Source organism: Ovis canadensis, chromosome 4 (genome assembly GCF_042477335.2).
Source record: "Ovis canadensis isolate MfBH-ARS-UI-01 breed Bighorn chromosome 4, ARS-UI_OviCan_v2, whole genome shotgun sequence".
NCBI lineage: Eukaryota > Metazoa > Chordata > Mammalia > Artiodactyla > Bovidae > Ovis > Ovis canadensis.
This window is the reverse complement of record NC_091248.1, coordinates 132,513,439-132,527,663: the sequence shown is the minus strand read 5'-3', so window position 1 is coordinate 132,527,663 and position 14,225 is coordinate 132,513,439. Positions and strand designations below refer to the sequence as shown.

The 14,225-nt window shown below is 65.4% G+C and overlaps 1 protein-coding gene across 1 annotated transcript; it reads left to right on the top strand.

Annotated features, from left to right (window-relative positions):
- Window positions 1-4,198: 4,198 nt before the first annotated feature.
- SHH (sonic hedgehog signaling molecule) lies at window positions 4,199-13,699 on the top strand. The gene is made up of 3 exons (XM_069587198.1): window positions 4,199-4,805; window positions 9,962-10,223; window positions 12,851-13,699. The coding sequence occupies exons 1-3, from the start codon at window positions 4,497-4,499 to the stop codon at window positions 13,672-13,674; spliced, it is 1,395 nt and encodes a 464-aa protein (XP_069443299.1). The 5' UTR covers window positions 4,199-4,496; the 3' UTR covers window positions 13,675-13,699.
- Window positions 13,700-14,225: the final 526 nt, after the last annotated feature.

The window sequence follows — 14,225 nt, the reverse complement described above, 5'->3', positions numbered from 1 at the left end:
AAACCGGTGCCTCCCTGCAGGGGGGGGCGTGTGGGGGGGCCAAGGTGTCAAATCTGCACACCTAGGGGGCCAGCAGGGATAGGGGGCTCAGAGTAGCGGAGTGGGCTGGCTCCCAGGCTCCACCCTAAACCATCTGCTGGCCGAGGCCAACACCAAATCGCAGGCTTGAAGACCACCATTCGCTGTGGGTCACAAGCGGTCCGGTGACCGGTCAAGAGGGAGAGGGCGGGGGAGGACAGACCTGGAGCGGCAAAGCTGCCACCAAACGCCGTGCCCCCAGCCCAGCCCAGCCCAGCCCAGCCCACCCCCAGGTCTCCGAGCTTCCTCCGCTCTGGGAGGGGGTGACGGCCTCAGTGTTCCTGCATGTCAGCACTGCATCACTTTCCATCTAAAAGAAAACCTTTGGGCAGAAGTTGCCCAGATGCCGCAAGCACCCTGCTGGCTGCCAAGAAGGGTCACAGCCATCCTTCTCCAGGGCAGCAGTGCCCGCGGGGGTGGCCAGAGCCCCCTGCCCCCAGCCGGGAGATGGCAGGTGCAGCCGGACGTGGCCCCGAGTCTCCACTCCCTGGACGGGTGCCCTCATCCAGGGAGCCCACCCCCAGAGGCAGGGCTGAGTCTGGCCCGGGCCATTCCAAACCCCGCTCCAGGACCCGCTGACCAGTCAGCTCTGGTTCTGGGCTCATCCGGTCCCCTGGAGAGATGCACGGCCCTCCCGGACTCCTCCCCCAGGTATTGGAGGTATCTGCTCCTGCTTCAGAGACCGACTGAGGGCTGGAAAACCCTGGGTCCGCCCCCCAGGCCTGTGCCCATCCCCGGGCAGGGCCCTCTCTCAGCTCTGAACGTGGAGAGACACGGCCGTGCAGGCCCAGCCCGTGCAGACAGCATCGCCCTGCTGGCCCTTCGTGCCAGTGTGCCAGGGCTGGGGGCCTCCTCCCCAGTTCCTCTGAGCCCTGCCCACCTCTCAGCCACAGCATGATGGGGATACGGGTGAAGGGCGGGCAGCAGCTGCTGTTGACCTGGAGCAGAGGTCAGGGAGGCTCCCACTGGGGCCAGCAGGGCCCTCCCTGGACACCCCAGGAGGCCGGGGATGCTTGGCCCAAGTCCAGGGCTGTCAGGCAGGGAACACAGGGGTGAGGCCTGCAGTGGCGAAGGGTGCATCCCTCCAGCATCCTGAGCGGGGCTTGGCCGGCAATCCCTAGGAGAGCTGGAACTGTGGAGTCGATTTGCCAAAACTGGAACAAAAATGCAAAAGCAGTTGAAACTGGATGATTGGACGGGAGACTGAGTAGAGTACATCGTAAAAGAAGTCAGAGTGGGGGTGCTCTGAGGAGGGAGGGTCCAGGTCCCTGCAGAGGTGCGGCCAGGGCTGCTGTCATGCAGAGGCCAGGCAAACCGGAAAAGGGAAGGGGCGATCCTGTAAACTAAAGACGGGCCGCGGACAGCGGCCCACGCCGTCTAGCCCCGCTTGCGGGGGCCTCCCGACCCGGGCGGCACGCGGCTCCCACACGGGCAGAGCGGAGCCTGTAGGCAGACTGACGGGGCCATCTAGCGGCTGGGGCCGGCGGGGCGGCGGGGGCCCGGCCAGGAGGCGCCTCCTGGGAGCGGGGGCAGGAACCGAGCAGCCACCTGTCCTCAGCAAGGATGCTGGCGAGGGATGGGAGGATGGGAGCCTGCGGGGAGGCGGGCGGGGCGGAGGGAGGAAGGAGGTGACCGCGGGAAAGGCGGGCAGGGCCCAGACTGATCAGCAAGGGACCCTCAGGGTTACCTGGGAGGCCGGGTCAGCGCGGGCAGAGGCTGGGGCTTGGAACCTCGGACCCGCAAGGGGAGGGGCCCGGACCGTCTGGAGGGGTAAAGGCAAAGAGAGGGAGCCATCTGGCGTCTGGAGGTGGAAGACAACCATGTCTGGTGTCTGGGAGGTGGGGAGGGGTGGGATGAAAGGAAGGGGACGTGGGGGGAGGGCGAGACCTCAGCGTCTGGGGCAGATGCCCTCATTTCTAGGGCGAGAGATGCAAACTGCAGTTGGTTTGTCTTGATTCCCCCAACCCCTGCCCCAAAGACAGGGAGCAGGTCCTTGGAATTCAAGCATCAGTGGTGGGTGGACAGCCTATCGCTTTTTCATTCCTGAGGCTCTGCCAGTCTCTGGGCAGGCAGCCCTGGCAGGCTCTCAGGGTGTCCAGGGCTGGCAGGCACAGACGGCCTCAGCCCAACCCCCGACCCCTACCGCTGGGGCAGAAGGAAGGGACCTCCCACCTCCTGGGAGTGAGGGGCCAAGTGCCCGCTCCCCGAGGCCCCAGGTCTCCAAGCCCTCTGCAGCTGAGGAACTCGGGCTTTGGTTCCCCAAGTGCCAGCCTCGCTCTGGTGCCTGGCCGGTCTGGGGTCCTGGCGGGATTCTGGGGGAGCACCCCTGCTCTCGTGGTGGCTACATGGGTCCTGGATTTCCGGCTGGCTGCGGGGTCTGAGACCCAGGGCTGCAGCCCTTTTGCCTTTCTAGGAGAGGAAAAGGGGAGGGGAGGGAGACGCCACTCAGTGTCTAGGGGAGGGTGGTCAGGAGGCTGGAGTGTCCCCAGGGCCCAGGGGCTTGAGGACAAGCCCCCACCTCCAGCCGTGCCACGACCACACTGAGCTGCGCAAGGCCACCGCCCCGAGCAGACCTCCGCGGTCCAGGCCAGTGTGACCCTTCCGCTTCTGTCCCACTGGGAGACCCTGAGGAAGTTGGGTTGATGCCTCACGAATCATAGACCAGCATGGAGGGGGGAGGGGCTCCTGGACGGCAGAGCCTCGGTGATGCTGGGTGTGTGTGAGGCCCATACTGCAGACTCTGACGATGCCCCCCTTCCACGCCACCCCCAGCAAAGCGTGTCTGCGTGGAGCTCACCCGGACCGTGGCTGGGGCCCAGCGACAGCTCTTAACTGCAGAGTGAGCCCCAGGCCTTGCTCAGGCCCCTCCACGTGGAGAGCCCCGCCCCCCACCCCACTCGGAGCAATTACTGTGTCTGAGCAATAGGGCAGGGCCCAGAAGGAGGGCATATTCTGCAAAAGGCGAGGGGGGTGCAGAATCTGTGCTTTTCTTTTTCTGGTTGAAACAAGACTGAGTTTGTTCCTTAAATGCAGGACCTGAGAGCTCCAGCTTTGCTGGCCCTGAGCGCTGAGCGACTCCTGGACGCCCCTCTCTGACCAGGACAGTGTGCCCCCATCGCCCTGCCCCACCCCAGGCTGCAGCCCCCAGGGCACGAGGACCAGCTTGCCCAGGTCCAGGGAAAGCCGGCTCGGTGTGATGTGCAAGGAGCCTGAATTCCACATTCACCTCATCCCTGGCCTGCACTTTGCTCCGATCGATGCAGTCGTGGGGGTGGTGTGTGCACAGCCTTGCCCACTCACCGCTGCCCCCACCCCGTCCCCAGCACAGTGGGCCTCCGCCCACCACACAGGCACCAGCACCGTCCCCTGCTCTGAGCTGGGGTGCAGCCCCCCAGACCCACTCTGGCCCAGCCAGCTGGCCCATCCCCTCAGCTCACTCTGCACCTGAGCTCATCTCCATTCTACTCTCGGGGCGTTAAAAATAATGCATTAACCAAAGCACAATAAAGAGCAGCAGGTTCAAGTTGTTCTAAGGTGTCAGAAGCTCCTCAAACAGCACCACGAGGTGTGTCCCGACCAGCTGTAGCGACTGGAACCTTCAGGAGGAGCAGAGCCCCCCCCCCCAACCCCTGTCTTTCAACTGCAGGGAGACCTGGCCTGCATGACAAAGTCCCTGAGAAAACATTTAAATAGGACCTGGGCAGCTCTGCCCAACAAACATTTGAGAGACTATTTGTCTGGTGATGGAAGCTTGGGGGTGGGGGACGCTGAGTCTAGATGTCCTTTAAAAACTTAAGTTGGTTTTAACTGAAGCATCTACCATTCTGGAGGAAGGGAAGGGGGAATGGGAGGTGTGTGCAGGGCAGGGGTAACTGAGGTTATCCTCATCCGCCTGCTTCCTCCCTCCCTCTCACCTTTGTCTCGGTGAAGATGTTTTCCTCTCTTAACTAGAAGCCTTCAGGTAAAAATAAAGCCACAGCGGCAACAGAGGGGGGAAAAATGAGTCTTTTTTAGGGTTAAACATCAGAAGACAAGCTTGTGCGGCTTCGGCCAATCAGATCCGCCCTGCCAGCTATAATATAGTACTGAAGACAGCCTCTCGCACAAGCTCTCAGGCTTGCTACCATTTAAAATCAGACTCTTTTTGTCTTCTGCCGGCTGTCTTGAGCCCCAACTCCGATGCGTTCCGTTATCAGCGGCCAGCAGCCTGCCGTCCCAGCCCCCGTCTGGGTGCGGATCGGTGGCGAGTCCCCCGCAGCGGCGGCGGCGGGCAAGGTTATATAGGAAAAGAAAGAGCGAGGCAGGGCGCGCGGGCGCCAGCAGCCAGCCGGAGCGAGGGAGACAGAGCGCGCACACTCGCACACCCGCACCCTCGCGCACTCGGACCTGCGCCGCCGGCCGCCAGGTCCCCGGGCTCCATGGGCGAGATGCTGCTGCTGGCGAGATGTCTGCTGGTGCTGCTGGTCTCCTCGCTGTTGATGTGCTCGGGGCTGGCGTGCGGACCCGGCAGGGGATTTGGCAAGAGGCGGAACCCCAAAAAGCTGACCCCTTTAGCCTACAAGCAGTTTATCCCCAACGTGGCGGAGAAGACGCTAGGGGCCAGTGGAAGATACGAGGGGAAGATCACCAGAAACTCAGAGCGATTTAAGGAACTCACCCCCAATTACAACCCCGACATCATATTTAAGGATGAAGAAAACACTGGAGCGGACCGGCTGATGACTCAGGTAGAAACCCAGCGCGGGGCGTGGACTGTGTGGCTTTCAAGGGGTTATGTGTAACCATGCAGTTCGGTCTGTTTGCTCTTCAGGCAGGTAGAAAGGCGATTTTGCCCGCTCCTTCCCCACCCACCTGCCGGGCCTCCGGGTGCCTTCCTCTTCCTGGAGGGGAATGGAGGTGAAGGGTCCAGATGGACAAGTTGCGGGTGGGGGCGGGGGGTAAGGACGCCGGGACATGCGGTCCACAGGAGCCCCTGACCGCATGCATCCTGCTGGGACGGCCTTTCCATCCTGCCTGGCTCTGGCTGGAAACTTGGGGAGACCTTCCCTTTGGGGTCATCTGCCCTTCCCAAGTTGGGAGTGGGCACCGAGGGAGGAGGCAAGGAGGCAGCGTCAAGGGGTGTCGGGGTCAGCGGGCAGGTGCAGCCTCTGCGCTTTCCCTCTCCTTTCTCCTCGCTGCTCCGCTTTTCCCACCGCTCCCCTCGCTCTGTCGCCCCCACCCCACCGTAGCCCCTCCACAGGCAGTGCTGACAAAGGGTGGGGGTTCCAGAGGCAGCCGGGCTGGCCCCTGCCCGGATCACGGAGCTTCCACCGCCACTCGGGCGCGGGCGGTTGTGCCCATCCGAGTGTGAATGTATCGATATTTCTTTAAGGATGCCCTCTGATTCTCCCGAGCCCGCGGTACTTGAGGGGAGGGACTTAGAACTTACTGGCATTGCATCACGCTAGTTTTCAACCTGCTTGCCTAGGAATTAGGAGAGACTCGGTATCAGCGGGAGGGGGCTAGAGAGACGAACCAAAGCGAAACACGCATTCCTCTCGCCCTCCCTACCTCCGCTGAAGACTCCTGACTGCCCATCTCCCCGCCAGTGGGAGACTTTCCGCCAACTCCACGCACGTAGGACTGAAGCTAGAAATGGATTTCCTGAGGAATATAGGTCAACATCCTTTTTATTGCCCTATTAAAATATTCGAGTCCTACCTTTAGGGCCAGGAGCGCACCGCCGCTGACGGAGCGGCGCTGGCGGGGCGCTGGTGCGGGGGAGGCTGGGGGCGGGAGCTACCCGGGAGCCACCTCCGGGGCCGCGGCGCTCCCCGGCCCACTGCCCGGCCTTGCGGCGGAGCCGAGCAGGGCGAGGACCCGGCGGGGAAGCGGGCTTCCGCTGACGGGCAGAGGGCGGCGAGGGAGCGGGGGAGAAGGTCCTTCTCCCCGACTTGCTGGCATCTGCTCCCGACCACCTTAAATCTGGCCCGCGAGTGCGGACGCGCGCACCGGTGCCGGGAGCGGCGAGAGCCGCAGTTAACTCTGCGCAGGCCGCGGGGGGCCCGGCGCGTGCGGGGCTCCTACCCCCGGCCCACGCTCGACCCCCGCGGGACGGAAGGGGCCTTCCCAGGACCCCTCGGAGCCGGGGGAGAGGGGCGAGAGCCCGGAGAAAGCGGCGGGGGCGGGGGGCGCCGAAGGTCCCCGAAACAGAGGGCTCGGCGTGCGCCGCGCTCCGCGCGGGGCCGGCGCGGGAGGGAGCGAGGTCCCTGGCCCGCACCCTGCAGGGGCCGCGGGCCTCATCGCCCCGCCACCCGGGCAGAGCGCGCGGAGCCGCGCACCCGGGCAGACGCATCCCTGCTCCACTTACTCCCGGGTTATCGATCCCGCGGCTCGGGTTTCAGTGCGCGCGGGGCTGGACCGCGGCCTCCCGCCGGCCCCTCCACGCGCCCGAGCGCGGGCTCGGCCAAGGGCTCCCGGCGGCGCTCCGACGGCCAGGCTGGCGGGGGCGGCACCGGGCGGGAGCGGGCAGGCCGGTTCCCGGGCGGGGGCGCCTCCCGGGGCAGGGCGCCCGGCCGAGCCCCCGCCGGGCCCCTCGCCGCCCCCGCCGGGACCCACGGCCGCGCGGCCCGACGCCGGGCCGCTCCGGCCGCCGTGCGCTCCGGCAGCATTTGAACTTCTGACCTTCTGTCAACTTCCCTCAGACGAACGAAACGAAAACAAATACTTTTTTTCCTTGGGCAGTGGCTATTCCCGTTCCCAACACAAAAGGAGGGGGGAGGGGCAGCCGGCGAGGGGGCGGGGTGGGGCAGGGCGGGCCAGGATCGTAGCCGGGACCCCCCCAACGCCCCCTGAAAATGGGGAGGCTGGCCGGGGGGCGGCCTGAGAGGTGCCCCCTTGATCTCCGCCACCGCGTCCTTCCCGCGTCCCCATCCTAAGAGTTAAAGCGCGGAAGGCGGGAGACCTGGGCGGGGAGGGCAGGGCCGGCGAAGGCGGGGAGCGGGCACCTGCGCCCCGCGGGCCCCCCACTTAAGATAGCCGCCCAGACTGTTCTCAGGTGCGTGTCCCTCCTCCCCCGTCTCTGTGCGTCCCTGTCTCTCTAATGGGACTGCCGCCCAAGTCCCTCAACCATGGCGAGATCGTCCCCAGTGGAACTTTGAGAGCAGTTCAGGAACGCAGGCGCTCCTGTTAATATTAACTCGGGGCGGGGAGGGGGAGCGCAGACCGACGCGCTCTCCCCGCAGGCCGGCCGTGGGTGCCGGGGGCTCCGAGGGGGCAGGGGGCCGCCGGGGGCCGGCCGGGAGCGGCGGTGGAGACCGCCAGGTTTCCGGGGGGTGCGTGGCGGCCCCCGGGGAGCGGCGCTCCGCGGTGGGTTCCACGGGAGGGGCCTGGTTTTCTGCAGTGGGGGCGGAGGCGTGGAGAGAGGCGCGTGCGGGACTTGGGGGGGGGGCCCTTGTGAAGCTGGGGCACCCCTCCCCCGCGCCGGGGAAGCCCGTCGGCGGCGACAGCCCCCGCTCGGCTCCCCGGGGCGCGGAGCGGCTGCGCAGACGGGGGAGGCGGCGGGAGCCCAGGCGTGGGGAACAGCTCGGCCTTCCGCCGACACAAAGCCGGGCCCGCCGGCCCCGCCGGGCTTCACGGTGGCTGCACAGAGGCGGGCTTGATTCGCGGCACACGACCCAGTGAATTGATCACCGGCCCAGCCTTCCCGGCTCTGCCTGCGACGACCCCGCCCGGCCGGGGCGCGGAGCGTCCTGCAGTCGCGGGGCCGAGGCCCCCCGCCTCCGGCGCCCGGCCGAGCGGGGGGAGCGCGCGTGGGGCGCGGGGCGCCGACTCGGGCCTGCCTTGGCGCGGCCCCGGGGCTCCTCGCCCGGCTTCTCCATCGCCTGCCCGGGTTGCGCAGCTCAGAAGGCGGGGGGCTGGTACAAGTGCTCCCCAGCCCGCCCTCCCCCTTGCCAGCGGCCCCCGAGGAAGCCATCAAAAAGCTCCGCCTGCCCCCCGAAAGCAGGGAGCCGGGGTGCCATGGGGGTTCGGGAGGCGAGTGTCTGCGTGTGCGCGTCGTGGTGTGCGCCTGCGCAGCGCGTTCCACATCCCGGCTCGAAACTGCCCCTGGTTTACTGATTGATTTTCATGTAAAACGCATTCAGTCCTCGAGATGACCTCACTCAAACTCTGTCCTTCCGAGTTTTTTTTTTTTTAAAGAAAACTGTCGGAGGGCCCAGAAACCCGCAAGCGCTGACCTGTTACCAGAGCCGCCCCCTAGTGCTCTGCCCGCATCACCGCCCCCCCCCCAACACACACACTCACATCTGTTGTACGTTTAACCCCACAACCATAGACTGGTACTCATTGCTGCCAGATACACAAGACTTTTCCTGCTGCGCAATCGGTCACGTCCCCTTAAAATGCGGCAGCAGCCCTTGCCAGAGCCCTCGGCATCCCCCCCCAACTCCGTAGGACGAGCTCCCCCCAACCCCCGCCATAATCAGGGTCCCGGCGGGGGGCGTCGTGTCATCTCGGTAACCAGGGTCCCCGCTGGGGGTCACCCCCGCCCTCTGCAGAAGTCAGCTTGGAGTTGTCACCTACCTCCCCCTCGAGTCTGCCTCTTTGGGGGACACCCCCATCCTGACTTGGTCACCACTCCCCCATTTTGCAGTCCCGCACCCTCCAGCCGCGGTGCGACAGTCCAGGGTGTTACTGTCCACAGCAACGGACACGTGATCCAAGGTTCTCTAGAATCCTTATCTGAATGGGACCCAAGAATCCTGCGGGAACTCCCACAACTTTGCCCTGGTCGACTCCTGCCTATTCACTGTTTCTTTACCCCACAAGGAAGCGGGAGGGGGGACCCCAAGGACGGTTTCCAGAAGGAGGCTGCTCAAGGCAAGGGCTCAGAGGGCCCCCCTCACGCCCCGGGCCTCTCCGGTTCACCCTCCCCTCCCCCATCCCCTACTCCACCCCATTGCACCTCACCCCTCCCTCCCCACCCCTCCCCACCCCTCCCCACCCGTCCCCACGCCTCCTCCAGCTCTTAAGTTTGCTCTTCAAACTTGCAGGACACCATTCTGAGCCGGCCAAGAAAACAAGAGGGGGGAAGGGAACAGGTTAAGGAAAACAAGAGTCACAATCAGACCGCAGAAAAGCTGGGAAAAAAAAGAGTTCCACCGGGAAAAGGAATGCGGCTGTCCAGATAAAGAATGTTTGCCATCCGGCCCTGGCCTTATAGAAAATTATAACTCACCTGGTTGCCTTTCACTCCCAGCACCCCCGCCCCTCGAGTCGCTATCAGCGTCCCACCTGCCTCTCTACCTTTGGCTTAAGCCTCGCCTCAGATAGGCACAGGGCAGGCGGGAGGGCACAGAGATAAGGCAAGGCTTTTAATTCTTTGAGAAGCAGTGTATTTTTCTTTTTGCGGCACAGTTGTGCCCCGGGCCTCTCTGTGGCCTCCAGATGAGGGGTTTGTCCAGGGAGAGGGGCGGAGCCTTGCACAGGTGCTGGGCGATGGGGCTAAGCAGGAGAGGGCAGGGCTGGAGGGCACCCTGGCCGAGGGTGCGGGCCCTTGGCCATCGTCCAGAAACGCACAGTTGACTTGTTGCAGAGAAATTTCATCTGCTTCTGGGGCCACGATCAGGCCTCTGCTGTTTCAGATGCAGAGAAAGTCCCCAGGTCGTCTGCGAGGGAACTGACTCATCACCCAAATGCCAGGACCCCTCCCACCAAAGTGCCCTCGCCGGGTCCAGGCCTTGTCTCTTTCCTTCTCTGCACAGTCTGCATCTTGTGGGGCTGGGCTGAAGAGCCCACAAGGGCGGAGGTGGCATAGGGTGGGGAGGCATAGGGTGGCCCGCAGTGGGGGTGGCTGGCAGGCCCAGATGCTAAGGTCTCCTGGGGTGTCCCCTTCTCCTCACAGAGGTGCAAGGACAAGCTGAACGCCTTAGCCATCTCCGTGATGAACCAGTGGCCGGGCGTGAAGCTGCGGGTGACCGAGGGCTGGGACGAGGACGGCCACCACTCGGAGGAGTCGCTGCACTACGAGGGCCGCGCTGTGGACATCACCACCTCGGACCGCGACCGCAGCAAGTACGGCATGCTGGCACGCCTGGCCGTGGAGGCCGGCTTCGACTGGGTCTACTACGAGTCCAAGGCACACATCCACTGCTCAGTGAAAGCAGGTGAGGGGCCGGGCCCGCCGCTGCCGGCAGCACGCCCCCCTCCTGCCCACCTCCAGCTCTGCACCCCACAGGCTGACTCCAGGGCCGGAGGAAGATGGGTAGGGGTCGGGCAGGGAGGGCCCTGGGGGCTGACTGCTGTTTGCGGGGGGCGGCCGTGCTCTCTGAGGCCCTTCTCCATGCCCACCTTGGAGGCTGCAGAGGCCCACGTCCTCGGAGTCCAGATGCAGAGGGCATCTGGCTTCCCGAGCCTTCCTCCAGCCTGGTTTCCGGAGCTCCCAGCACAGGCGGCAGGAGACAGGGAGGAAAGATTGGGGGTGGCGGGGCGGGGTGGGGGGACTTTCCTGGTGAGAGAGGGCAGCCCAGCCCAGACAGCCAGCTCTGGCCCAGAGCCTTTGTCTCCGGAGGGCTTAAGAAGGAACCACTCCCCACTCGGCCCCCGCCCCCCTGCGCGGGAGGAGCCGCCCCGGGTGGAAACCCCGGCCCCTCCCCGCCCCGCTGGAGCCTAGGCTAACCGGGCTCACCGGGCCCGGGGGACGAGGCCCGGCGGCCGGCCACAAAGCCAGTAGTTACGGCTTCCAACATCTGGAGGGCGCCAGCCCGGAGCGCCCGTCCTCCCCGGTAAGCAACCGGGCCGCCCTGCGCCGCGAGGCCGCTTCCCTGGGCCTGCAACGCCACTCGCTGTTGCGGGCGAGGAACAGCTCCGGGAGTCAGGTGTGCGCGCGGGCGCAGGCCCCGACTCGGCCGGGCGGTCCCGCCACCCCCCTGCAGAAGCTGCGCCTTCAGCAGAGCAGTCCACAGAGGGTGTCGGAGGAGCTGCGTCTCCCCCACCACTGGGCTTGCCTGTTGTCTCCTAACCTGTGATTTATTAGCACATGTTAGGAGGAAAAACAGTTGAGAAGTGTCGACACACTTTGGAGGAAAGGAAAATAATGGCTTCTTGGCACACAAGGTGTGGACGGTGGGCAGAAGGTCTGGGCTTATAGCCCGAAAAAGGGTCTCAGCCGCTGGAGGGCGCGGAGGCGCGCCCCCCATCCCCGGCCCTGCGCGGGGCTCCCAAACGGAGGCGCGGCGCGCGGTCCCCTCCCGGCCGCCCCGTCCGCGGGGTGCCCCCCTGTCGGGGCTGGGGTGGGTGGAGGGTGGTCCCTCGAGGTCTCCGCGCAAATGAGCAACAGTCGTCCGGCCCGGGACCCCGGCGGGGGCGCGGGGCCTGGCGCGCAGCAGAGCCGCTCATTGGCATTCCGCGCACGCGGGCCGGGCGCGGGGCGGTGCGTGTCAGGCAGGGTCGTGCGACTCGACGACTCGGGCTCGCCTGAGTCCCGGACGCATTGCGGGAGGCTGCGGCGGGCCCCCAAAGGCCGGCCCCTGCACTTCATGCCCGAGAAAACGATGAGAAGATTAAATACCCTCAGTAATTCCAGCAGGAAGATTCTTTCTGGCGATCTCTATTTGCCAAAAGCCTGATCCCGGAGATTGGAATGCAAAGAAGACGGGGGGCCGTCCTGCCCCTCCTCCCCAGCCCCCCGCGCGCCGCCCGACTCCCCGGGATTATTGTCCCGGGGACAGTGAGCCTCAGAGAGCGACGGAGGCCGGAGAAACCCGGTAGTCAAGGGGCCTTGAGAACCCGGGGCTTCCCGAGCGCGGAGCAGGCCCCGCCATTTAAAATTCAAATACACATCTTGAGTGCTTGCAAGAGAGGCCTGGCTGTGCAAATAGTGCCTGTGAGGCCCGGGCCTCTGGAGGGCCCGCGTGTGAATCGCTGAGGGGCGGGGGGAGGGGCGTTGCACCTGAGCAAACAGGGAGGGGGCGGCCCGAGCGGAGAAAGTGGAGGGGGACGGGGGGCGAGATGGAAGGGTCCCCTCTTCCAAGAGCGCCTCCTGTTTGGTGCAGAAATCACAATGACAATGGCGAGCCCTTTATTGGATTTTAATTAGAAAATCCACACAGCCCCGGGTTTTCACACCTCAGGCAAAGCTCTGGAATGTTTGTCCAGTTGCTACAACTACTATAGCTATTTTTCACCGCACTTCCCCCACCCCCGCCACACACACACCCGCCGGCCGACCCCCAAGCCCCCCCACTCCAACCCCGCTGGGCGCTGGGGGTGGGAGGCCCAGGGTGCCAGCCGCGCGGCCTGGGTGCGGAGCGCACGAAGGCAGGGGAGCCGCGCCTCCCGCCGAGGCGGGAGGAAAGGAGGGTGCGCCCCGGCGCGCGGGTAAGCTCGAGGAGGCTTCCTGAGGACTCCAAGTGGAGAGCAAATACCCTGTGAATTCGCGGCGAGGTTGGGTGTGTGCGAAGCCGGCGGTGGGGGTGAGGGAGGCGGAAGGGAAGGAGGGGAACTGGCCTCCCGCCGGAGACGCCAGCCGACCTTTGGCACCGCCGGTCCAGCCCTAAGAGAGTCGTTAGGGAATGCGTCTGCATCTGAAATCGGCCTTCGGGGCGGGGATGGGGGAGGGAGGTCTGCGCGCGCCCAGCCGGACTGTCTGCCCCGCGCCCCGGGGCCACGGGCATCCCTGGCCTGGGCGCGCGGCACGCCAAGCGTGCGCCCCCCGCCCTTTCCGCCGGCGCCTCCTTCTCGGGACTCACCGCCACTCCCCGTCTCCCCTTGTCTCGCCTCTCCCTCCCCGCAGAGAACTCGGTGGCGGCCAAGTCGGGCGGCTGCTTCCCGGGCTCGGCCACGGTGCACCTGGAGCAGGGCGGAACCAAGCTGGTGAAGGACCTGCGGCCCGGGGACCGCGTGCTGGCGGCCGACGACGAGGGCCGGCTGCTCTACAGCGACTTCCTCACCTTCCTGGACCGCGACCGCGGCGCCAAGAAGGTCTTCTACGCCATCGAGACGCGGGAGCCTCGCGAGCGCCTGCTGCTCACCGCCGCGCACCTGCTCTTCGTGGCGCCGCACAACGGCTCGGCCGCGGGGGCGCCCGAGGGGGCGGCGGCGGCCGCGGCGGCGGCCGCGGCGGGCGGGGGCGCGCCGGGGCGCCGGGCGCTCTTCGCCAGCCGCGTGCGGCCGGGCCAGCACGTGTACGTGGTGGCAGAGCGCGGCGGGGCCCGGCGGCTGCTGCCCGCCGCGGTGCACAGCGTGACGCTGCGCGAGGAGACGGCGGGCGCCTACGCGCCGCTCACGGCGCACGGGACCATCCTCATCAACCGGGTGCTGGCCTCGTGCTACGCGGTCATCGAGGAGCACAGCTGGGCGCACGGGGCCTTCGCGCCCTACCGCCTTGCGCACGCGCTCCTGGCCGCGCTGGCGCCCGGGCGCACGGACCGCGGTGGAGCCGGCGACAGCGGGGGCGGCGGCCGCGTCCCCGCGCCCGCGCCGGGGGCGCCGGGGGCGGCGGACACGCCGGGCCCCGCGGGCATCCACTGGTACTCGGAGCTGCTCTACCAAATAGGCACCTGGCTGTTGGACAGCGAGGCCTTGCACCCGCTGGGCATGGCGGTCAAGTCCAGCTGAAGGCCGCGGGGGCCGGGGAGGGCACCGGAGGGGGGCGGGGCGGGCGGGGCGGGGGGGGCGGACGCCGCAAAGGACACACGGAAACGGCGCACGCAATGAGACTTTAATTATAATAAGAGTAAGGATAAGAATAAAGTAGGACCGTCCAAAGTAGACTATAAGGAATCAAAGACCCCGAGAAATTCTGTCGTCGTCTTTAGTTTATATATATATATTTTTTTGAATTTTTTGATTCTTGTTTTAATTTTGGTTATTTTTTTTTTCACCTCTCCTGGCTATTTATTTGTTTGGTATGAATAGATGTTTTAAAATAATATGAACCGGACCTTCAAGAGCCTTAAATAGTTTGTTTCCTGGATAATTTATTATCATGTGAACTGTACTCACAGGGGGAAAGATTATTTTGTGAGGCCAAGCCACCCGCTCAGAGTCTATTTTTCTACATGCCCCTCGTCCTGACTTTCAGAAAGCAGAATTCTGTCCTCTCCACCCCTCCTTTGCAATGCTCCTGCTTTTCGGCAAGTGTAAACTAAAACAAGCTTCATGGGGGT